Source organism: Mastigoproctus giganteus, chromosome 12, assembly GCF_048544385.1.
Source record: "Mastigoproctus giganteus isolate SK-2022 chromosome 12, ASM4854438v1, whole genome shotgun sequence".
Classification (NCBI taxonomy): Eukaryota; Metazoa; Arthropoda; class Arachnida; order Uropygi; family Thelyphonidae; genus Mastigoproctus; species Mastigoproctus giganteus.
Window position 1 is genome coordinate 155,849,683 of NC_143586.1, and position 19,714 is coordinate 155,869,396.

The 19,714-nt window shown below is 36.4% G+C and overlaps 1 protein-coding gene across 1 annotated transcript in view; it reads left to right on the forward strand.

Moving 5' to 3' along the window:
- Sbf (SET domain binding factor) overlaps positions 1 to 19,714 on the forward strand; it is a 540,931-nt gene that overhangs the window by 373,199 nt on the left and 148,018 nt on the right. The window contains 3 exon segments of the mRNA XM_090386505.1: positions 73 to 185; positions 9,807 to 10,070; positions 17,083 to 17,258. Coding sequence (XP_090242631.1) covers positions 73 to 185; positions 9,807 to 10,070; positions 17,083 to 17,258 — 553 coding nt within the window.

Consider the following 19,714-nt stretch of genomic DNA (forward strand, 5'->3'; position numbering starts at 1 on the left):
AGATTGTGATCTTTTTTAAATTTATAGAAAATTTGTGATTAGTAGTACTGAAACAAAAACACACCTGTATAGATTTCCAGCTATCAGTTGGCGACATCCACGAACTAAGGCTCTTTTACTTCGGGCAAGTAGCTTCCATGGAAAAGGAGTAATTGGAATGCTAAAGGGACATCAGACGTCATCTAGTAAGTTGTTTGTATTCATTTATGATTAATATAAAACATAGTTTTTTAAAATTTTTGTATTTGATTAATCACAATGACAAGAGTTGTAATTTTCATAAGTGAACCTTAAATTGTAATTCACAGTTAAGGTGGTTATCATAAGTAATTGTTATTTACTAATTTTTCATCTTAAGTTTTATTTTAGAGCTGGTTATTTGTGAACGTGGTCTAGCTTCTCTGTTCTAAGTTTTTTTTTTACCTTTTAACGGATTTAACTAACTAAGCATTAAATTTCAATATTGTTTTTCATAGTGCATAATTCTTAAAACAACTTGTTACCACATATTATATATGCCTGTGCATAAACTGAAAGTTTCTAAAATAGAATAAAACTTTTCAGAACTGATAAATTAAGCACTGAAGATAGTAAAACTGCCTAATAGTTTACTCTTATAACCTCGCTCATGTGACTACCCCTTATTCTTACTTAAATTCTGACACAAATAAATTGTTCAGTTGTTAAAGTACCATTTTTGTTATAATCAGCAGCTTCTATTTTTACAAGCAGTACACTGGAGCTCAGAAGAGAAAGTTACCTTTCTCTTCTTCCTTTTATTTACTAAAAAACTAAGCCAACTAATCTTTGCCAGCTGCTTTGTCACTGGTTGGTTTCACTCCTCCCCCTACTTGGCAGGGCTGGAAACTTGGGTAAAGTAAACCCCCAGGCCAAAGGAGCGAACATGGATACGAGTGAACATTTACCACTAGAGCCGAAGAGCTTCCAATTTAGATACAGCCATGAAACTGACCATGACCTCTCTTTTCCAAAGAGACTTAAAACTGACATTTACAAACAGGAACCATCAGCATTCCTGATAGTACACTCTATGTCAACTCAGCCAGTGAGAAAACTTTCCCTTTCATTATACAGAGATGTCTAGAGAATGCAGCAGAGCACCAAAAAAGATCAAAAGGCTCCAGTCAGATGAACTATTGTTGGAGACAATTCAACCCAAACATTCAGAATACTTGCTAAAGCCTACATTGTTAAGTGGAAGGAAGAGCCCAGTTCAAGTAACTCCACGTGCCACACTGAACTCATCCAAGGGAGTTATAAGAGAATGAGACCTGCTAAACTCAGAAGAGGAAATAATCCAAGAATTACAAAGTTAAAGTGACACATGCAAAACAGATAGTGTAAATTTGTGTGTGTGTGTGTGTGTGTGTGTGTGTGTGTGTGTGTGTGTGTGTGTGTGTGTGTGTTTAGGGTCTAACGGCACCAGTGGTTCCCCCCATCTCTGTGTGGTATACATTGTCGTGTGTTATGGGACACTGTAAAGGCCAGAGATTTAAAAATGTATGGATATTGTGGAGTGTAGTGTTGTGTACCATTGTTCATCTGGCCATTTAGCCACTGGACCCCTGCTGATGTCCAACATTGCCCACACTCGGCCCCGTGGAGGCAGACCAGGTACACCAGTATTTTAAATAAGTACTGTGGCAGGTCCTGCCACCTAATTTCCTGATCTTTCAATGGCTAGGACCTATGTGGGGGGTTGCAATTTTCGGGGGTAGGAAGTTAATGAGGTTAGGAGTCCGAAAGAGTGATAATGATCTGAAAAGACAGTAACATAATTCCAACTTGCAACATCATTTTGACCTTTATTTCACTGAATTTACAGACCTCAGTTAAAGCAGGATATTTAAATTGCTGTCTTCAACCATTTATGACGTAAATTTCAGAAGTTTGGATGCCCCCAGGCAGGTTTCCAGGATAATACTACTTGTGCAAACTGAGGATCTAAAAACCATGCACAAACTAAATGTACTGCCACATCTCCATGATGTCCTAATTGTAAGAGCAAGCATTCTGCTTTCTCACAAATATGTGATCTTTGGAAACAGTTAGGGAAAAAATTCAAAAATATAAGATCAAGAATAAAGTAACCTACCAAGAAGCTAGAAAACAAGTAAAATTAATTTGTCAGGGTATACATAGGTGCCACCTGGAATTACCAGATAGCAACACATGGTGTCAATTTCAGGTGATACATCAGTTGAAGAATGTGCAAAATCTGTGCACTTTAGAACCAGTCCCCATCTTCAAGGCCCATCTGGTAGTCAAAAAAAAAAAAAAAAAAAAAAAAAAACAATCACAGTTCCACCAAAAATCACTTTACATGATCAACTAGTAAAGAAACCACAAAGGATAGATGCTATTGAGGTTGATCCTGTTTCAATACAATCAAATCAAATCGGAACAGTATGGATACTAATGATACAATTGACCAAAATGAAACTCCATGCAGAAAATTATATGGAGACAGAATGGTCTATTAATGCAGATATAGGATTTCAGGATTTTCTTCTTCTTTTTTGTTTTTTTTAAAGAAAACAGTATAAAAATGATTGTTTCCATAAGCAAACAGCTCACAAAAAACAAACAGATTCTTCTTTCTCTAGTGTAAACAAATAATGCAGCACATCCTTCAATGGAACTACAGAGATTTATGCAGCAATATTGATGATCTCTATGATTTAATCTCCCGATATAATTCAGTGCTATCTGTTTGCAAGAGATTAATTTAATCCTACAGGTTACTCCAAAGATTAAAAATTAAACATTATATTGAAAAGATGGAAATACTATATAATTTCCTCTGCCCTTGGAGAGTGACAATTCTAAGAGTCTCAAGAATACCATCCAGACATATCTCTCTCTCTCTCTCTCTCTCTTCAGACTTTAATTGAAGCGGTTGCTGCTTGTAATACTTTTGGATTTTCTTTAACTTTCTATATACCATTCACCAAATCATCCATGCACTACCAAAGACCTGAAAGAGTTTGTAACACAAATATCTACTCCTTTCTGTTTATTGGGTGATTTTAATGGACACCATCCATTATGGGAATCTATGCACATGGACAGGAGAGGGCAGATCTTAGAAATCTTACTCAATCCTACTTGATCACTGGATCACATGCATGCATACATTTCCCAACAGGATCAACCTTAACTATCAGTCTTTCTGTCTGCTCTCTCAGTCTATTCCCTTGCATAGAGTGGAATGTTCTAAACAACCGAATTAGCAGTGATCATTTCCCCATAATCCGTAAATTACAAACATCAATATCAAAAGTTTCTATGCAAATTCCTCTCACGAAAATCAGATTATCCAGACTTGATTAATAATATATTGTTATTGAACATGTAACAAAGCGAATACTACCAGTAGCAACCAAGTCAATACATAATGGAAACACAAACACAACCATTGGTGGAATGATGCATGCAGGAGTGCTAAGCAAGAAAGGAATAAAGCATGCAAGTTATTTCACAATCACCCCACAACACTAAATCTTTTTAATTAAAAAAGATTAAAGGCAAAAGCAAGACAAGTTAGATGAACAGCAAAAAAGGACTCCTCGATACACTTTACCTTTATAATTAATAAAGACACAGGTGTCAGGTTAAAAATCAAACAACTGAATAGTAAATACTGCCGCCACCACCACCACCATCCTCCCTCATCTTCAATAGAAATGAAGAGGACATATCATCACCTCAGGAAATAGAAAATGCCCTTGCAGAAACCTTTTGTAATGTAATATGACTAGCAGCTTATGATCAGTCTTTCCACATATAAAAAAATCGCGTGTGTACCCTGTACACACAAAAGATGTTTTATGTGTGAACATCTTTTGACGACACCTACTAAATTTCGAACAGCTAGAACCGAAATCATGAACGGTGTGATTTATGCTCATGCCCACTACTTACTCTACCGAATCAATGTTAGTGATAAATAGGATACACATGCCCACTGCTTGCTCTACTGAATCAACGTTTGGAAGAGGTTAGGCCAATAGCCTAATTATCCATTTGATTGTAGCCATTTGGCTACAATCAAATGGGTAACGAGGGTAATTGAATAGTATGATTGCAACAATACAAGTATTTGTATTGTTATAATACTGTCATGTTGGATCATGTTACTCTGTTATGCTTTGTCACAAATTACACACGCAGCACTACAAGATCTGCAAAAAACGACAGTATCCACACATAATACGCTATTGAAACTATGACTTTTCTCAGGTTCTCAACGAGTAAAAGCACGAGATGGTAACGTTCTATTTTGCACATTCTATTTTGCAGTGAGGAAACAGATACTGTCAGAGATGAAATATGTCAAGATTTATGATGACAATGAAAAGATCATACTAGATTGTGAAGTGTATGAATCAGACTTGGACATTCACAAAACGATTGAAATGAATTGAAATGTAAGATGTGTCAAGATGACGACGTTTTACCCTGGTGAAATAGTAAGGCTGAAGCACATGCGGTAATGACCTGCACAGTTGTGTTATGAAAAATGACATAATTTTCATAACACAACTGTGAGAAGAAGATCCCCTTTCGAAACTTTTACAATCCAAACAGCAAGATGAATGAGGATCTAAAGCTCGCCCCGCTCAACCAACTCAGCACATTTGCAAAGAAATTCGAAAATTTGATGACCAACAAGGACTTCTGCAACTTAATGAGAATGACAAATGACAAACAAAAGATTCTGCTCATACATGTAATTTGGAGTCTGTTATCTCCCAGTCGTTAACCAATTCAAATATTCTTGACTGGCCCAGCTGGTTGCAGAAAAACGTTTATGATTCGCCTCTTGATAAAAGTATCCAACTGCTTCAGTAATACAGATGGGTACTGTAATGCCTACATTACATGCGCTTCAACTGGTAAGGCTGAAGCACATGTAATGTAATGATCTTAGATATGCTCAGAGCTGGTTTATGCCACATCTGAGCACAAAATATCCATTTCTCTGGTTACCAAAAGGTTTATGCCATGGGTGACAATGGCTGCCCAAAGCCACCTAAGTGGTATGCCCTGAATCATAAACGTTTTACCGTAACCAGCTGGTTTATGCCAGCTCTGAGCACATCCAAGATCACCTCCCATGATCCTTTGCGTAATCTCTTCTTCTGACTCCGTTTTTCTTTGTTATGAAACGGAAATGACATCATTTCCGCATTTCAAAATTATGACAAATTGATATTATTATCATCCGAAATTTAGTAATTGTCGCCATTTTTACACATCAATAAATTTTAACACCAACTCCTGACATCAGTACAGTTAACCCTTTACGTTAACTGAACTCAAAGAATCTTTAGCCAGTACATCAAACAGTGCTGCAGTACCAAATGGAATATGCAACATTATGTTGAAGCATTTAAATGAAATATCCTTAGAATCTCTATTGATCTTTTATAATAATTCGATTGGAAAATTTATATCCACAATCCTGGAGCCATTCTTTGTCTTAGCCTTCCCCAAACCTGGAAAAGAACAGCCAGTCCTACATAACTATCAATCAGTATTACTTACCAACTGCTTAAGCAAATTATTGGAAAAAATGGCTAATAAGTGACTTACACAGTTACTAGAAACAAAACACCTCATCTGTAATGTTTTCATCAGAAAAGAACATTTAGTTATGGTAAGTCTTGATGCAGAAAAAGCACTTGACATCACTTAGAGATATGGTATCCTTCAAGACCTTCATACATTACAGAAATTTACTATTTTGTTCATACATTCAAGAGGAAGATGTTCCACATGGTGCTACTTTGTTTGCTAGTTATGTAAATAATATGATGGATAGTCCAAATACCAATGAACAGGGGCATTCCTAGGTATGTGGCACCCAGGTGCCAACCGCTATGGTAAATTTCCTCACATCCAGTTCCCAAGTACCAATTAAAATTTGGCATCCCCTCCCCCTTAAAAATTTGCTTCATACGTGTATGTAAGTTTTAGGTTTTCAGGTGTCTCTTGAACATTGGTACTTGGGTGCAGTGCACCCCTTGCATCCTTGGGATGGCCCATCCCTGCAAATGAAGCATATTTGTATGGAGACCATCTCACAGTCTCATGTCATTTGCAGATTATGTGCTCCATTGAGAGACAACTTCAAACTACAATAAACAAAATTAATTTTTGGATGTAGCAAAATGGTTATTACCTCTCTGAACAGAAATCTATGGTTATCCATTTCTGATATGCACCCAGAACCTGAGCTATGATTGAAAGCTCACCTGATTCCAGTTACTAATTTGATTCAGTTTTTAGGCCTAATTCTAGACAACATACTCAATGTCTAAAAAAATTAAACACCTTTAAAAGTATTTCAGCAACAACATGCAGTACCGATCATTACACCTTGTTTTATATATATATATATGTCCAAATTGAATAAGTTATAGTGTAAAGTAAGTACCTCCATAGTTTGAAAATCAAATCGATGTAGCCCCAGGCCAACCGTACATCCAGTATACGTGAAAAATTACATGAAAAAATATAAAATATTAAGTTAGTTAACATAATAAGCCTTACATGGGAAACCCATTTTGCAAGAGACTTTGTCGAGGGCTAAACCCTTACAAAATAACCAACCCATGTTAGACTGAGCCATCGGTTTCTGTTATCATCTGCCTGTATGCCAAAACCAAAATTCCATAATAATGGATAATTCATCTAATTTAAAATTAGGTTATAGTAAAGACTATAAATCAGTATATATATACATATAACTATATGGAGCTCCAGTTTATGATTATGCTAAAAAAAAAAGCATTTTCAGAAAATTGAATACCATCCAACACAGTGCTTTGAGAATTGCCTTGGATGCTTTCCAAACATATCCAGTTCACAGCCTATCTGCAGAAATGATTGATCTTCCACTCCACCTCAGGAGGAAAAGGCTACTGCTAAACTAGATGGCAAAAATCCAGATTCAATCCTTGGATCCAGTTCTGAAATTCTGATAATTTCAATCTTCTCCTTCATTGTAAGACTTGTGGTACTCTTCCTATTTACAATAGCCATGTTGCATGCAAGATGAAACATGTGCTTAGGTAAAATGAAGTAGAGTGAACTACATTGAAACTTAAATGTTAAATTAATTACATTTATCCATTAATTTACATTTATCATGTGCTGGCCATGATCCATTGGGTAGCATGTGTGGCCACAAGTGAGGAGGTTGCAGGTTTCAGCTCCTACACTGCCACGAAAAATGCATGGCCTGTTGTGAATTATGGTGTAAAAAATCTGGCTGCCCTCAATAATTAATTCAATGTGTATGCAATTACAGCAAATATGTAAACTCTTCTAGCCTTGGGCATTTCAAGAATAAATGGATTAATTAATAAAAATTGTTGGCTGAAATAATACAGGAATTGTAATAATAGTAAATGAGCTAGTAGTTTAAGAAATATTAACTGCCAGTTTATTAAGCTCATTTTCAAAGCTTAATAATCAGTTATTTTTACAATCTTGAAAAATTTAATTCTGTCTATAATTCTTCAGATTAATAGTTCTTTATGTCAGATTTTTCATTTAGTTCCATTTTGATAATAACATCAAAAAACTCCTTCGGTCATCTAGTGAAGCTGAAACCCAGTCACACCGCATGGTATAGATGTCCTTCCCCCCCCCCCCCCCCCGAATTTCTTAATGAAGGTCCAACATTTTCTCAGTTTTGCTATCAGAAAGGCCTTTACAAGACCTTGAAGGCATGTTTAAATCCTTCACCCTAACAGACAGTATAATATAAGTTAATTTGTGACTACTGCACTGAAAAAAGCAATGTTGCCTGTCATTAAATCGAATATAAACATCAATAAACATAAACTAAGTTTTTCAGATTGTTTATATGAAATATAAATGGATGGCAGTACAGTAGGAAAACAAATTTTATAATCAGAAACACCATCTACTGTTATCAATTGAATATAAACATTTATTTAATTTTTCAACTTGTTTATATGAAGTATTAACACTTAGCAGTATAATAATTGAACTAGTGCAGTGAGGAAACAAAATTTCATAATTGGAAACACTGATATTCACAGTGCCACAATATTCAACTAAAGGAGGATGACAAAAAACAATGCCACCCACTGTTAACAGTTGAATATAACGTCAATAAACACCGACTTAGCTTTTCAGATTGATTATGTGAAATGTAAATAGATGATAGTATAATAATTGTGCCAGCACAATGGGAAAACAAATTCCATAATCAGAAATGCCAACATTACTTTTCTTCCAAACAGCTGCTCACTCTGTATAAATCGCAAATCTGCCTTGGAATATTGTTCCCACATCTGGGATAGTGCCCCCAAAACCTCTCTCAGGCTTCTTGATTCCATTCAGAAGAGGGCAGTTGGGTTAATTAATGATTCATCTCTAACAGAGTCTCTCCATTCGCTTTCTCATAGATGCATTGTTTCTGCTGCATGCCTCTGCTACAGATACTTCCATGGGCACTGTTCTTCTGAATTGGCTTCTATAATTCCCGCTCTCGCTTACAAAACAGTCCGTACACGTGCCGCCACCAGCCAACATCCATTTACTGTCCAACTTCAAACTCACAGAACCAACTTTTCATCTTCTTCATTTATTCATTCAACTGCCGTTTTCTGGAACAACCTTCCTTCATACGTATTTCCTGAAAATTACAATCTACAGACGTTCAAGTCGAATGCCAACAAATGTCTTCTCAACCTCCAACCCAAGCACGGTACTAAGTACTATAGGTTCTAATACCTCTCATGTTTGGGGTTCACATAAAAAAAAAAAAAAAAAAAGGCATGGTGGCTGCAACATCACACTGAAAGTAGAATTTTTCAGTGTTGCAGTGGTTGCAACATGGACTGCAAAGGGTTAAGTTTGGGGGGAAAATGAAATTCCCAACAACCAATTCCTGCCAACACTACACAGCTGCATTGAGATAGTATATTTATTTAGCATGATTAGCAGACATCTATGAGAAATGATCTTTATTCTTGTCTGCCCCTGTGACTATCCCATCATTCTCATCATTTGCAGTGGTGGAGAGAAACAGCTCCCTCTTTCCCTTCACCACTTTGGAACAAGAATGGTACTATTTATTAAAACCAGTTTATTATGGAAATTAATTAAAAAAATAAAAGTCAGAAATATTCTAAAAACTTATCTGTTGCACACTGGATTGCAGTAAGTTTTTCTTTAGTCAGTGAGTGCCGTCAACCTAAACTCCATCAGTAGTTGAGGATGATGGTTTTGGAAATTTAAAAGCCTGCTGGTTCAGTACCTATAGGAAGATGGAAACATATAGAGTAATTTTATTTATTTAATTTACGTATTTAACTTTTTGGGTAGTGCATCAAAAGCCTCTGGATTTCTTATTTTGTATGACCAAATAGTAATACTAATCTGAAAGATTTTAGTAATATAGATTCATAAACATAGTTTTATATCCAATCTATCATATCTGATTATTATTATACCATATCCACATTCATCATATATAAATATTTCAGTGTAAATATATACCTGGGGCAAGATCTGATTTGATGGCTTGGGCAGTGAAAGTTCTTTATTTTTAATATTTAAAAAAAAAAAAAAAAAAAAAAAATTTTTTTTTTGATAAGATCTGTACTTTTAAGTGGGTAGAAATTTCCTTTGTACAAAATATCAACATAGTGTCTTCATAATTTGTGCTTTCCTTGTTTTTGTATAAATTTTGTTATTACAGGAAAAAAATTGTATTTTAAATTGTGTATATGTATTGGTAGGCACTTCAAGTGAAACATCTGCCCATCTTGAACAAGAGAAGTACATGTCTGCTATTGTCAAAGCAACACCTTTGTCCTCTGTTAGACCACTATCAGGCGGGGAAAGTGGAATGCATGATTCCACTCTTAGCATCACATCTTTAGTTCTTGGAGCTGGTGGATTAGATAACTTTCCAACACTTACGCCTGAGATTGCCCGTAGAGCTAATCCTCTCCAAAAAGCAGTAAATAGTTTGAGATCATCTGGTGGTAAAGGTGGGAGACGTATGTATTTGACTCTAATAAATCTATATTAAACTTGAAATAGTATAATTTTCTAGTTGTCCTGTGTCATTTATATATGGTTTTAATGCTAACTTGAATATATTATATGGGTTGGGGAGCTCTTAAAGAAAATGTTTTTAAAGTTAAAACTCTAAATGTTTTGATGACATGCTGAAGGTTGTGTGGCCATAAGGGTTCCTTGAAGAGAACTGCAAGAGCAGTTCTTTACCACTAATTGTGCATTTTTTTGAAATCGAATTTAATGCTAAGGGAGATACGTGTCATAAGAAAGCAATACAGAAAATTCAAATATTACTGAAAATGGATATTTTCGAAAGTTAATATGAAACTGTATTCTGTGACCCTAGTTTTATCAGGAAGATGCATAACATTTACAACTGTCAATATGGCTGCAGACTGTGCAATGTGAAATAGGCTGCAGCTGGACACCGCTGTACTAGTGTCCAGCTCTGTAGAGTGAAATTGTTGTAAAAAATCATAAAAAAATACTGTAAAATCTCATCATTACTTCCTTTTTGATGCAGTGATATCTTTATCTATTCACATCACAAGCCCTCTTATCTAACATAATCAGGACTGGTAGTTGGTCTGTTAATTCAAAATTTCAGAATTTTTATAGAGAATCATAAAAAAAAAGTTTTATTTTCACTTTTTTCACAGAGCTGTATACCATAGGACTCTGAGGTAGACTAAATGAACATATAGATTTTCCTTAAAAATAGAACTTTTCAAGTGCAGTGCTGTTTTGCAATCTGTTATACAAAGAAAAGATATACCATAGGGATCAGTGCTCAGCTTTACACTTTTTGCTATTAGAATAGAGAATTTAGTGCAGAACATTCCTGGCAATGTAAACATCTACATTTATGCTAATGACCATGCAATATCCTGCCATTCACAGAATATATGTTCCATTTAAAGATAACTGCAGCTCACAATAAACAAAATAGTGTTGAGCATCATATACTGGCTATTGGCTTCAAAAACTAAAACCATTCACACTTTTGCAAAAGGCATCAACTACATTTAAAACCCTAATTATTACTGAGAACTCAACTGATAGAACTTACTAACTGTATCTGATCCTTAGGCATGTTTGACATCAAACTGACATTCCAAAAAACATATACTGCAAACATGAACTCGGTATGAAAAAGCTGAACATAAAGTCATCTTATCTATGACATTGGGGATCTGGTTGTTATACCCTCCTCCACCTATACCAAGCTTTGATCAGATCTCAACTAGATTATTGGGCCCAGCATAACTCTGCTCAAAAGACTTTATTAACATGTCCTAACCTAGTACAATGTAGTGTGCTCAGGATTTTTCTTGGCACATTCAGGACATCACCAATCCAAAACCTATATATACACTGCTTGACAAAATTAACCGAACACGCAGAAAACATGGTGTAACTCGTGCAACTTGTAGTAGTAGTGGCATGTGATGCAAGAAAGCAAATGTATGAGCTTATGCAGCATCAGCCAAAAAAAAAAAAAAAATCACACCATTCCCTCCAAGTGCCTGTCCAGTTCCTCCTTAAATTTATTCAACCTATCAACTTCCACAACAACAGATGGAACTTTGTTCCAGCAATTAACCACCCGCTGGCTAAAGGCAAATTTCCGCACATCTATTCTACATCTGTCTTTCTTAATTTGAATTTATGCCCCCTTAGGTTCGTAATCTGAACAAGTGGAAGGATCCCATCAGAATTCAGAGTACTCAACCCATTCAAGGCCTTATACACCTCAGTCAGATCACTGCACAGGAGCCTAGTCTCCAGCCACTGCAATTTGCAGAACTTAAGCCTCTCTTGGTAAGAAGATCCCTTCATTCCCCTCACCAGTCTTGTTGCCCTTCTCTGTACACACTCAAGTAAATCTACATCCTTCCTAAAATGAGGCCTCTAGACCTGTACGCAGTACTCAAGGCGTGGCCTGACCTGACCATTGCCTTATACAGAGGGATAATCACCTCCTTTTTCCTGCTAGCAAAATTCCTATATATCATTGACAAAACCCCATGACCTGCCCTGTCAGCCTGTCTGCATTGCTCAGAAAACTTCATATCTGCCTGCACAATTACTCCCAGGTCTTTTTCATTTTCTACCACCTTAAGTGTAGTACCACACAGTTGGTACATTTCTCTGGGGTTACTTCTACCCATATGCAGTACTTTGCATTTGTCAAGGTTAAACTTCAGTTGCCACTTCTTAGCCCATCTGCCCAAATTATCTAGATCCTGTTGCAGTAGCACACTGCCATTACTGTCATTAACAACCCTGCCAACCTTTGTATCAGCTGCAAACTTCGACATTAAGCCTGATATACCTTCATCAATATCATTGATAAATATACAAAACAACAGTGGACCCAATACCGAACCCTGTGGGACTCTACTAATAACATTAGTCCAAGAAGAGCAGCACCCATTGATTACCACCCTCTGTCTTCTCGAACTTAACCATCCTTTTATCCATTGTAGCAACTTACCCTTAATATCATTCTGCTCCAATTTGTACAATAGTCTTCCATGTGCAACAGTGTCAAAAGCTTTCCTGAAATCCAAATATATGATATCAAAATTATTTTTTCCAGTTCCTTTGTAACCACATCATAATATCCTATCAAATTTGTCAGACAAGACTTTCCCTTAACAAACCCATGCTGTGTCTAAATTATTGCTGCAGTCTTGTCTAGATGATCCTGCAATGCATCTTTAACCAGCGACTCCATTATTTTACCCGGAACAGAAGTTAAACTAACTGGACTGTAATTACTCGTGTCACCCTTTGATCCCCCTTTGTGAATTGGGGATACATTTGCACATCTCCAGTCCGAGGGAACCTCCCCTGAGTCCAAGGATGCTCTCATAATTATGGCTAAGGGTTTGCTTAGTTGCTTTGCCGCCTCCTTTAATATAACTGGATAGATCCCATCCACCCAGGTGCTTTTCTTACGTTTAACTTCAACAGTTTCTCTTCCACTTTGCTCTCAGTTATTACAAAATCATTATGTATCCTGCTACAATTTGATAATCTTCTGCCATTTTCAAACCTTAATAATTCCTCATGTGTGAATGTAGATGCAAAATATTCACTCAGTTTGTTTGCTATCTGAGCAGGATCATCAACAGTTGAACCATCGATGTCAAGTGGACCAATCAGATTCATCCCCTTCCTTTTAGAGTTTATATAAGTAAAGAAATCCTTGCTGTTTTTCTTAGCATCTTTTGCCAAGAATTTCTCGTAATCTGCCATAGGCTTCTGAGTCGCTTGATAATTTATATGCAACCCATGCATTTTTCTTCTCTGTTACAAGTCTCATTAGTTCATTTGACAACCATTTAGGCCTAAACCTTGAACAATATTTCTTAATAGGTATGAAACTTTTAGTAGCATTCACGATTAATTCCTTGAATGCTTCCCACTTAGAATTTACTGTTGGTAACATCGTCAGTTGATCCCACTGTACAGAATTTAAAAACTGTCGGAGACCACTGTACTCGCCTTTACGGAAGCAAAAACCCTTTCCTTTACCCCTGATGGTAATTAAATCTTTAAGTAAATCCCACGTCAGTACACTGTGATCACTGCCACCTAGTGGTTCTTTTATCTGTAAATTCCTAATACATGAATGATCACTGCTGATAACCAGATCAAGAGTATTACTTTCTCTGGTTGCCTCTCGAACATGCTGCTGCAGAAAACAGTCATCCAATAAATCCACAAAAGGCTGACTAGTGTGTGAGTGCCCAACCCACAAGTTCCAGTCAATATCTGGGAAGTTAAAATCCCCCATTATAAGACATTCCGATTTACTAGCCCACTCTATTTCTCTGTACAATTGTTCATTGTACTCATTCGAGTCATTAGGCCTATAACACACTCCTACTCTTATTTTTGCTTTCGCAGTGCTTATGTCACACCAAACTGACTCAACAGTGCACTGTTCATCTATATCAACTGGATGCACTTCTTTTGATTTTATGTTTTTCTTAATTAACAGCATAACAACACCTCCTCCCTTCCTATCCTGTCTATCCTTTCTGTACACATTCTACTCCCCAAATTCCAGTTCGGCATTCCTTATATCAGTGTGACACCATGTCTCTGATATCCCAACAATATCCGCCTTTGATGTCTTGACCAACACTTCAAATTCATCAAATTTATTTACTATACTTCTAGCATTGGTATACATGCACCTATTGTTATTCTTAGTTACTCTAACACATCCTATATACCCACCTGTTTCACGATGACTGCCACCCGTCCCTGAAACTCCCAACACCCCTCGCTCCAGGTCGCTACTTATTCTAATAGAAGTTGTGCAAGAATCACCTTCACCTCTGCCTACGGCTACTGTTAAACTATTAGTCCTTGTATCCCCCCAAGCTATCAGTTTTCCGACCCACCCAACACTGCCTCGATAGCATCAGCAAATATTCTTGCACCCTTTCTATTTAAGTGTATCCCATCCCTGTAGAAGCAGTCTCTCCTGTTAACAAGTACAGTCCAGGCTGAAAAATTTCTATCCCTTGAGCCTTGCACAATCTTTACAGGGCCGAATTGATCGACAAGACTGTCATCATATACTCCCTCCTATCGTGTCTGGGCAGAATTGCAGACACTTTCAAATTCAACCCTAATTCACGGCTTTTTTTCATCAGTGACCTGTACTTGTTAAGTAATTCTGCCGGTCTCCTACTCTTGATATCATTAGTGCCAACGTGTACAACTATATCACCTTTTGTGCCGTTAAAAGATGATATTCGCTCTCCAACGTCATAAACCTTTGCCCCTGGCAGACATACCCTGATCCTGTTCCACCTATCCTTTTTACAAAGGATGTTTCCCGTTTCCCTGACAATAGAGTCACCAACAACTACTAGTTCTTGAGGGACCAGCGCATTCTGCCTTGTGATGAAGTGGGACAAAAATTGGTGTGAATACCATAGAATAATGATGAAATGAGAAGATGGTGAGAAACTTCAGACAGATATAAAGGACATTTATAGGGGTTCTATAAGAATTGCCAAAAAAAGTCACATTAGAGAAGTCAATACAAGATGCTCAAAAATGTGGGCACATCATCAGTATGGCGTATGATCCTCTCCAACAGACCTGACTGTGGTTAACCATGCCCGATATAAGAGTGTCTCGTAAGATTCTGCGGTAGCAAATCCCATTCTTCCATCAGCGCAGGCCTCAGCTAACCAAGTGACTGAAGAGTTGGCTGTTGGCATGCAGTGTGACCATTGATCATTATTCTGTCCCACACAAGAACACTGCCTCCGCTGTAAATGTCTGTTTGTAGGCTAAAACGGGACTCATCAAAGAACAGAAAACATAACTGTATCCCATTTGTCGGGCTCCAAGTCGCATATTCAAGGCACCAGTTTCGATGAGCTCTGTGGTAGTTTGGGGTTAATGGGTGCAAACAACTGGCTTCCTTGCGTAGAGTCCACTTGAATTGAGCCTTCTTATAACAGTCTGGTTGGAAATGTTTCACTTGTGGCTGCAGCAACCTCAAGAGACAGTTGATGACAGGACATTGTAGGATTCCATCTTGCTGACATGCTGAAGGGTTGCAGTCTATTCTAGTTGACTTATCCCTTGGGCAGCTCTTCTTGTAATGGTTCCCGTCTCCTGAAACTGCTTCCATAAGGCCTATCCACCAAATCAAATTGTCCATCAAAGTCAAAAGAAATTGTACTATGAAATAAAAATCATTAAATATTGTAATACTGTATTTTATGGTATGTATAGCATGGAACAGAAGTGCTTGAAATATTGCTGCTATACAGTGACAGTAAAAACTGACTAAAGCTATTCAGAATCTGAAGAGCTCCCAGTTAACCTTTGCTAGAGGTTCAGGCGGCTCCCTACTGATGTCTGACAACTCAGCAGACTGGTGGAAAGTAATAATGAGATAAATCCTGGCACTAAAATCCAGATCTTTTCTTCTACTGCTGTGGTTTGATGATGATATTATCTTTACTATTAAGATGGAGCAATCAGTAAACAACATCTTTGTAACCACATTTTGCAATTATGAAATGTTTTGCAGGAATAATATGGTTTAGAATATAAGGAATATTATAAGGAAATGGCGATTCGGTTTTGAATGTTTAGCAGTTGCGTCCTGTGAGCGAGGCTTTCTTTTTCTTCTTAACCCCACTTGAGGTGATGATATATTAGAAAGAATCCTGAAACATCACCAAATATCAGTTTAGTGTCAATATTTGTGCTTTTATAAAATATATAAATATCTATAAAAAACTTATGTTGTTTTACCAGTCATCTGATTTAAAAGTGTCTTAATATATATATACTTGTATATATATCTTTTATCTCAGGATTTTGCAATGAGCAATTCAGTGATGAGATATTTAGCTGTAGCTGAATTGAATTTTACAGTTGTCCAAAATTAAATGCATATCTGCTATCTTGACAAATGCATAATCAACACAGTGTTGCAGAATGGTGTTCTTATAACTTAATTGAAATAATGTGTACTGGAAAAGAATAACATTCAGAATAAAAATTAGCTGCTTCCACTTTTATTTATAACTGTTAATTGACATCATTATTATCCAGTTGTTTATTGTTCTCTTACAACAGTTGATTTAAGAAGTAAATAAAATGGAATTTAATGTTATACATAAAACCCTAAATTTACTGATTTTGCTTAATACAGATACAAACTTGAAGTAACTACATTACCAGTAATGAAAGCTAAGAAATTTCATGTTTGTACAATCTCTTTTATGTTTTTTGACTAAGAAATAAGCTTTTTTAAATTGTATTAAGTAGTTATGGAATACTTTGTATTTGTGAATTCCATTAAGAATATTTAATTTTACTGTTTAAAACTGAGAAATAAGTGATAATAAAACAATTAAAATTTCTAATGCCTTTTTTATATAAAGATACATACATAATAATATTGTCTTTAAAGCATATAAGTTTAACAATTTCTAGAATTACGATGGGGAAGCTTAAAAGAAAGACGGCAAGGCTCTACAACTAGTTTGGGTTCAGAATTTGGTCTTCGCACAACTGGCCGCCATTCTGAACTTCCTGATGGTTTAGATGGAGGGGTCCATACACTTCACAGAGTAGCATTATATGTGTTTGGAGAAAAGGCCCAAATCAAGGTGAAATATAATTATTTTTGTAAATTTCTGAATCATATATATATATATAACTGTCAACTTCTGGCATCCAGAAAGCAGATTTCATAATTTTATCAGAAAAAGAAATAAGGGATTAATGGGGGCGCCTCCGTAGCCAGGTGGGCAGGAGCAGTAGTGTGTAGCACACGCTTCTTGATTAGACTGGGGTTTGAGCCTGTGCCCACCAAATACGGAGGATGCGGAAAGGTCAGGGAATGACCACCGCATATCCCCGGAGCAATATGGCCTTAGTTGCTAATGCTCCTAAAAACCAAAAAAACAACAACAAGGGATTAATGGTAAAACAGTAGGAAAATGGATTTTTTTAAAATCCAAATTAAGTAAAATTAATTAAATATTAAATTAAATAAAAAATAAATCCAAATTAATTCAGTAAAATTTAATTCCAAATCAGAATTAAATTTTACTGAAAACAGAAGCACTTTCTATTAAGATATAGCCATAGGGTTGTTTACCAGTAAAATATTGTTTTCAAACATTGGGCACCTAGAATTTTTCTGTCAGTGGATTTCTGTTTGGATTATCTGTTAGATACTAACTGACTCGTTGCAAGGAAGTACCTCTTGCAGACTTTGCCTTCTTCAGAAATATTGAGTCACAGTTTTGTTTATAACAGTGGCTCTTGCTCTCCTCTAGACTACTTGACTATCAAAACATTTCCAGACCTTCACCATAAAGAGACCTGAACTCTCTTTTTTTTTATTTTTTTTTTTACATTGCCAGAAAACTTCTGATATCCAGCATTTCCAAGAGGAATCATTAAAATTCCAAGTGTGACTTGAAATAATTTGTTATACAGTCCATTCTGGTTATTTGGGACACACTGGGACTAGTGCATTTTGGCCCGATTAAGCGGCTGCCCCAGTTATCCAAAGTTTCACGTAAATAGTTAAATATACAATGGATCCCCCCTTTACAATTGGTTCACTGTACAATCAAATCACGTTATGACGAACTCACCATAGTAAAGTACCGTTCACTATATGATGTGTAGTAAGCGCCAGTCATTGTGATCACGTTTGTGAATTGAATTTTAATTCTATTAAACAGCGATTCTAATTAGAGAAAATAGGAGGAATATTATCCACAGGCTATAAAAGTAAAGATATATTAAACACAAATTTACCCTTTATTACCTTACCAATTAAAAAATTAAATGATACGTGAAAATCGGAAGAATATAAGTGATAATCGGAATAATTAATACGTACTGTAATATGGACATACTAACTAGTTGACATTTCTGTTCACTAACATTTGTGGGTGGAGGTTAAAATTTAAAACAGTAAAAAGATAAGCAATCAATAACAAAGAACACGGCACACAAATTGCAAGTAACACGATACGTGCAAGTGAGAAGGGAGTAACGAGTTACAAAGCTTTAAAAATAGGAATGAAGAGAAGATCTGAAAATTAATTTTTTTATATGATTGAAGATTTCATGGAAGTGTAAACACATTTCACCATAATAACCCACAGAATTCCAGCTGTCGTTATTATTGCAAATTCAGTAAGATCGAGTTTACTGTCCGTTTATGATAGATTTCACTAACAGAAAAGTCCAATAAACAGGTGACTGCTAATTGTTTTTATTGTTTTATGGTTGTGACCTCCAGAATTTTGACCGAACCATGTGGTACTGTCGGAGACAATCATAGGATAATATCCAGTGCTGCGGTCTCCTGCCTCGATTAAACGGCATGCTGTCCCAATTAAGTGACCTAAACCCTGGCTATTTTCTTGATTGGGTTCTGTTTTTTAAGATTTGCCCAAAATAAACAGCTGCCCCGATTAACCGGTGGCCCAAATAATCGGAATCCACTGTATTTCAAGTTTCCTTCAATACTGGATAGTTCCCCAACCAAGGATCACTGTACCTTATGTCTCCTCTTTTATAATAGTTACTGGTGAGTTTAGGTTCTCACACTGAAATTGAGAATTGATACTGCAAAACACTAGCTGCTTCATACATTTCTTCATTTTTAGTGATACTGAGAAGTGCTGAAACTTGTCCATAAAACAATGAAAAATCAATTTCATCAATTGACAGTGTATCATTTTAAAATGAGCCACTGCCAATTGATGAGATTTGTGCTACCTCTGTATTTACAAGACCATCATATTCCATTGGAAATTTGTGCACCATGTAGTCATAGACTGGGGTTTGAGCCCGTGCCCACCAAATACGGAGGATGCGGAAAGGTCAGGGAATGACCACCGCATATCCCCGGAGTAATATGGCCTTAGTTGTTAATGCTCCTAAAAACCAAATAACAAACATGTAGTCACACACAGCAATAAAGCACTTCTTCACTGAACAAAAGAACATCCTTTTACAGGACTTCCAATGGATGCCAGAACTGTGGTCCAGTTCATCATATGCATATTATTTAACTTGACTTGATAATGTTATATAT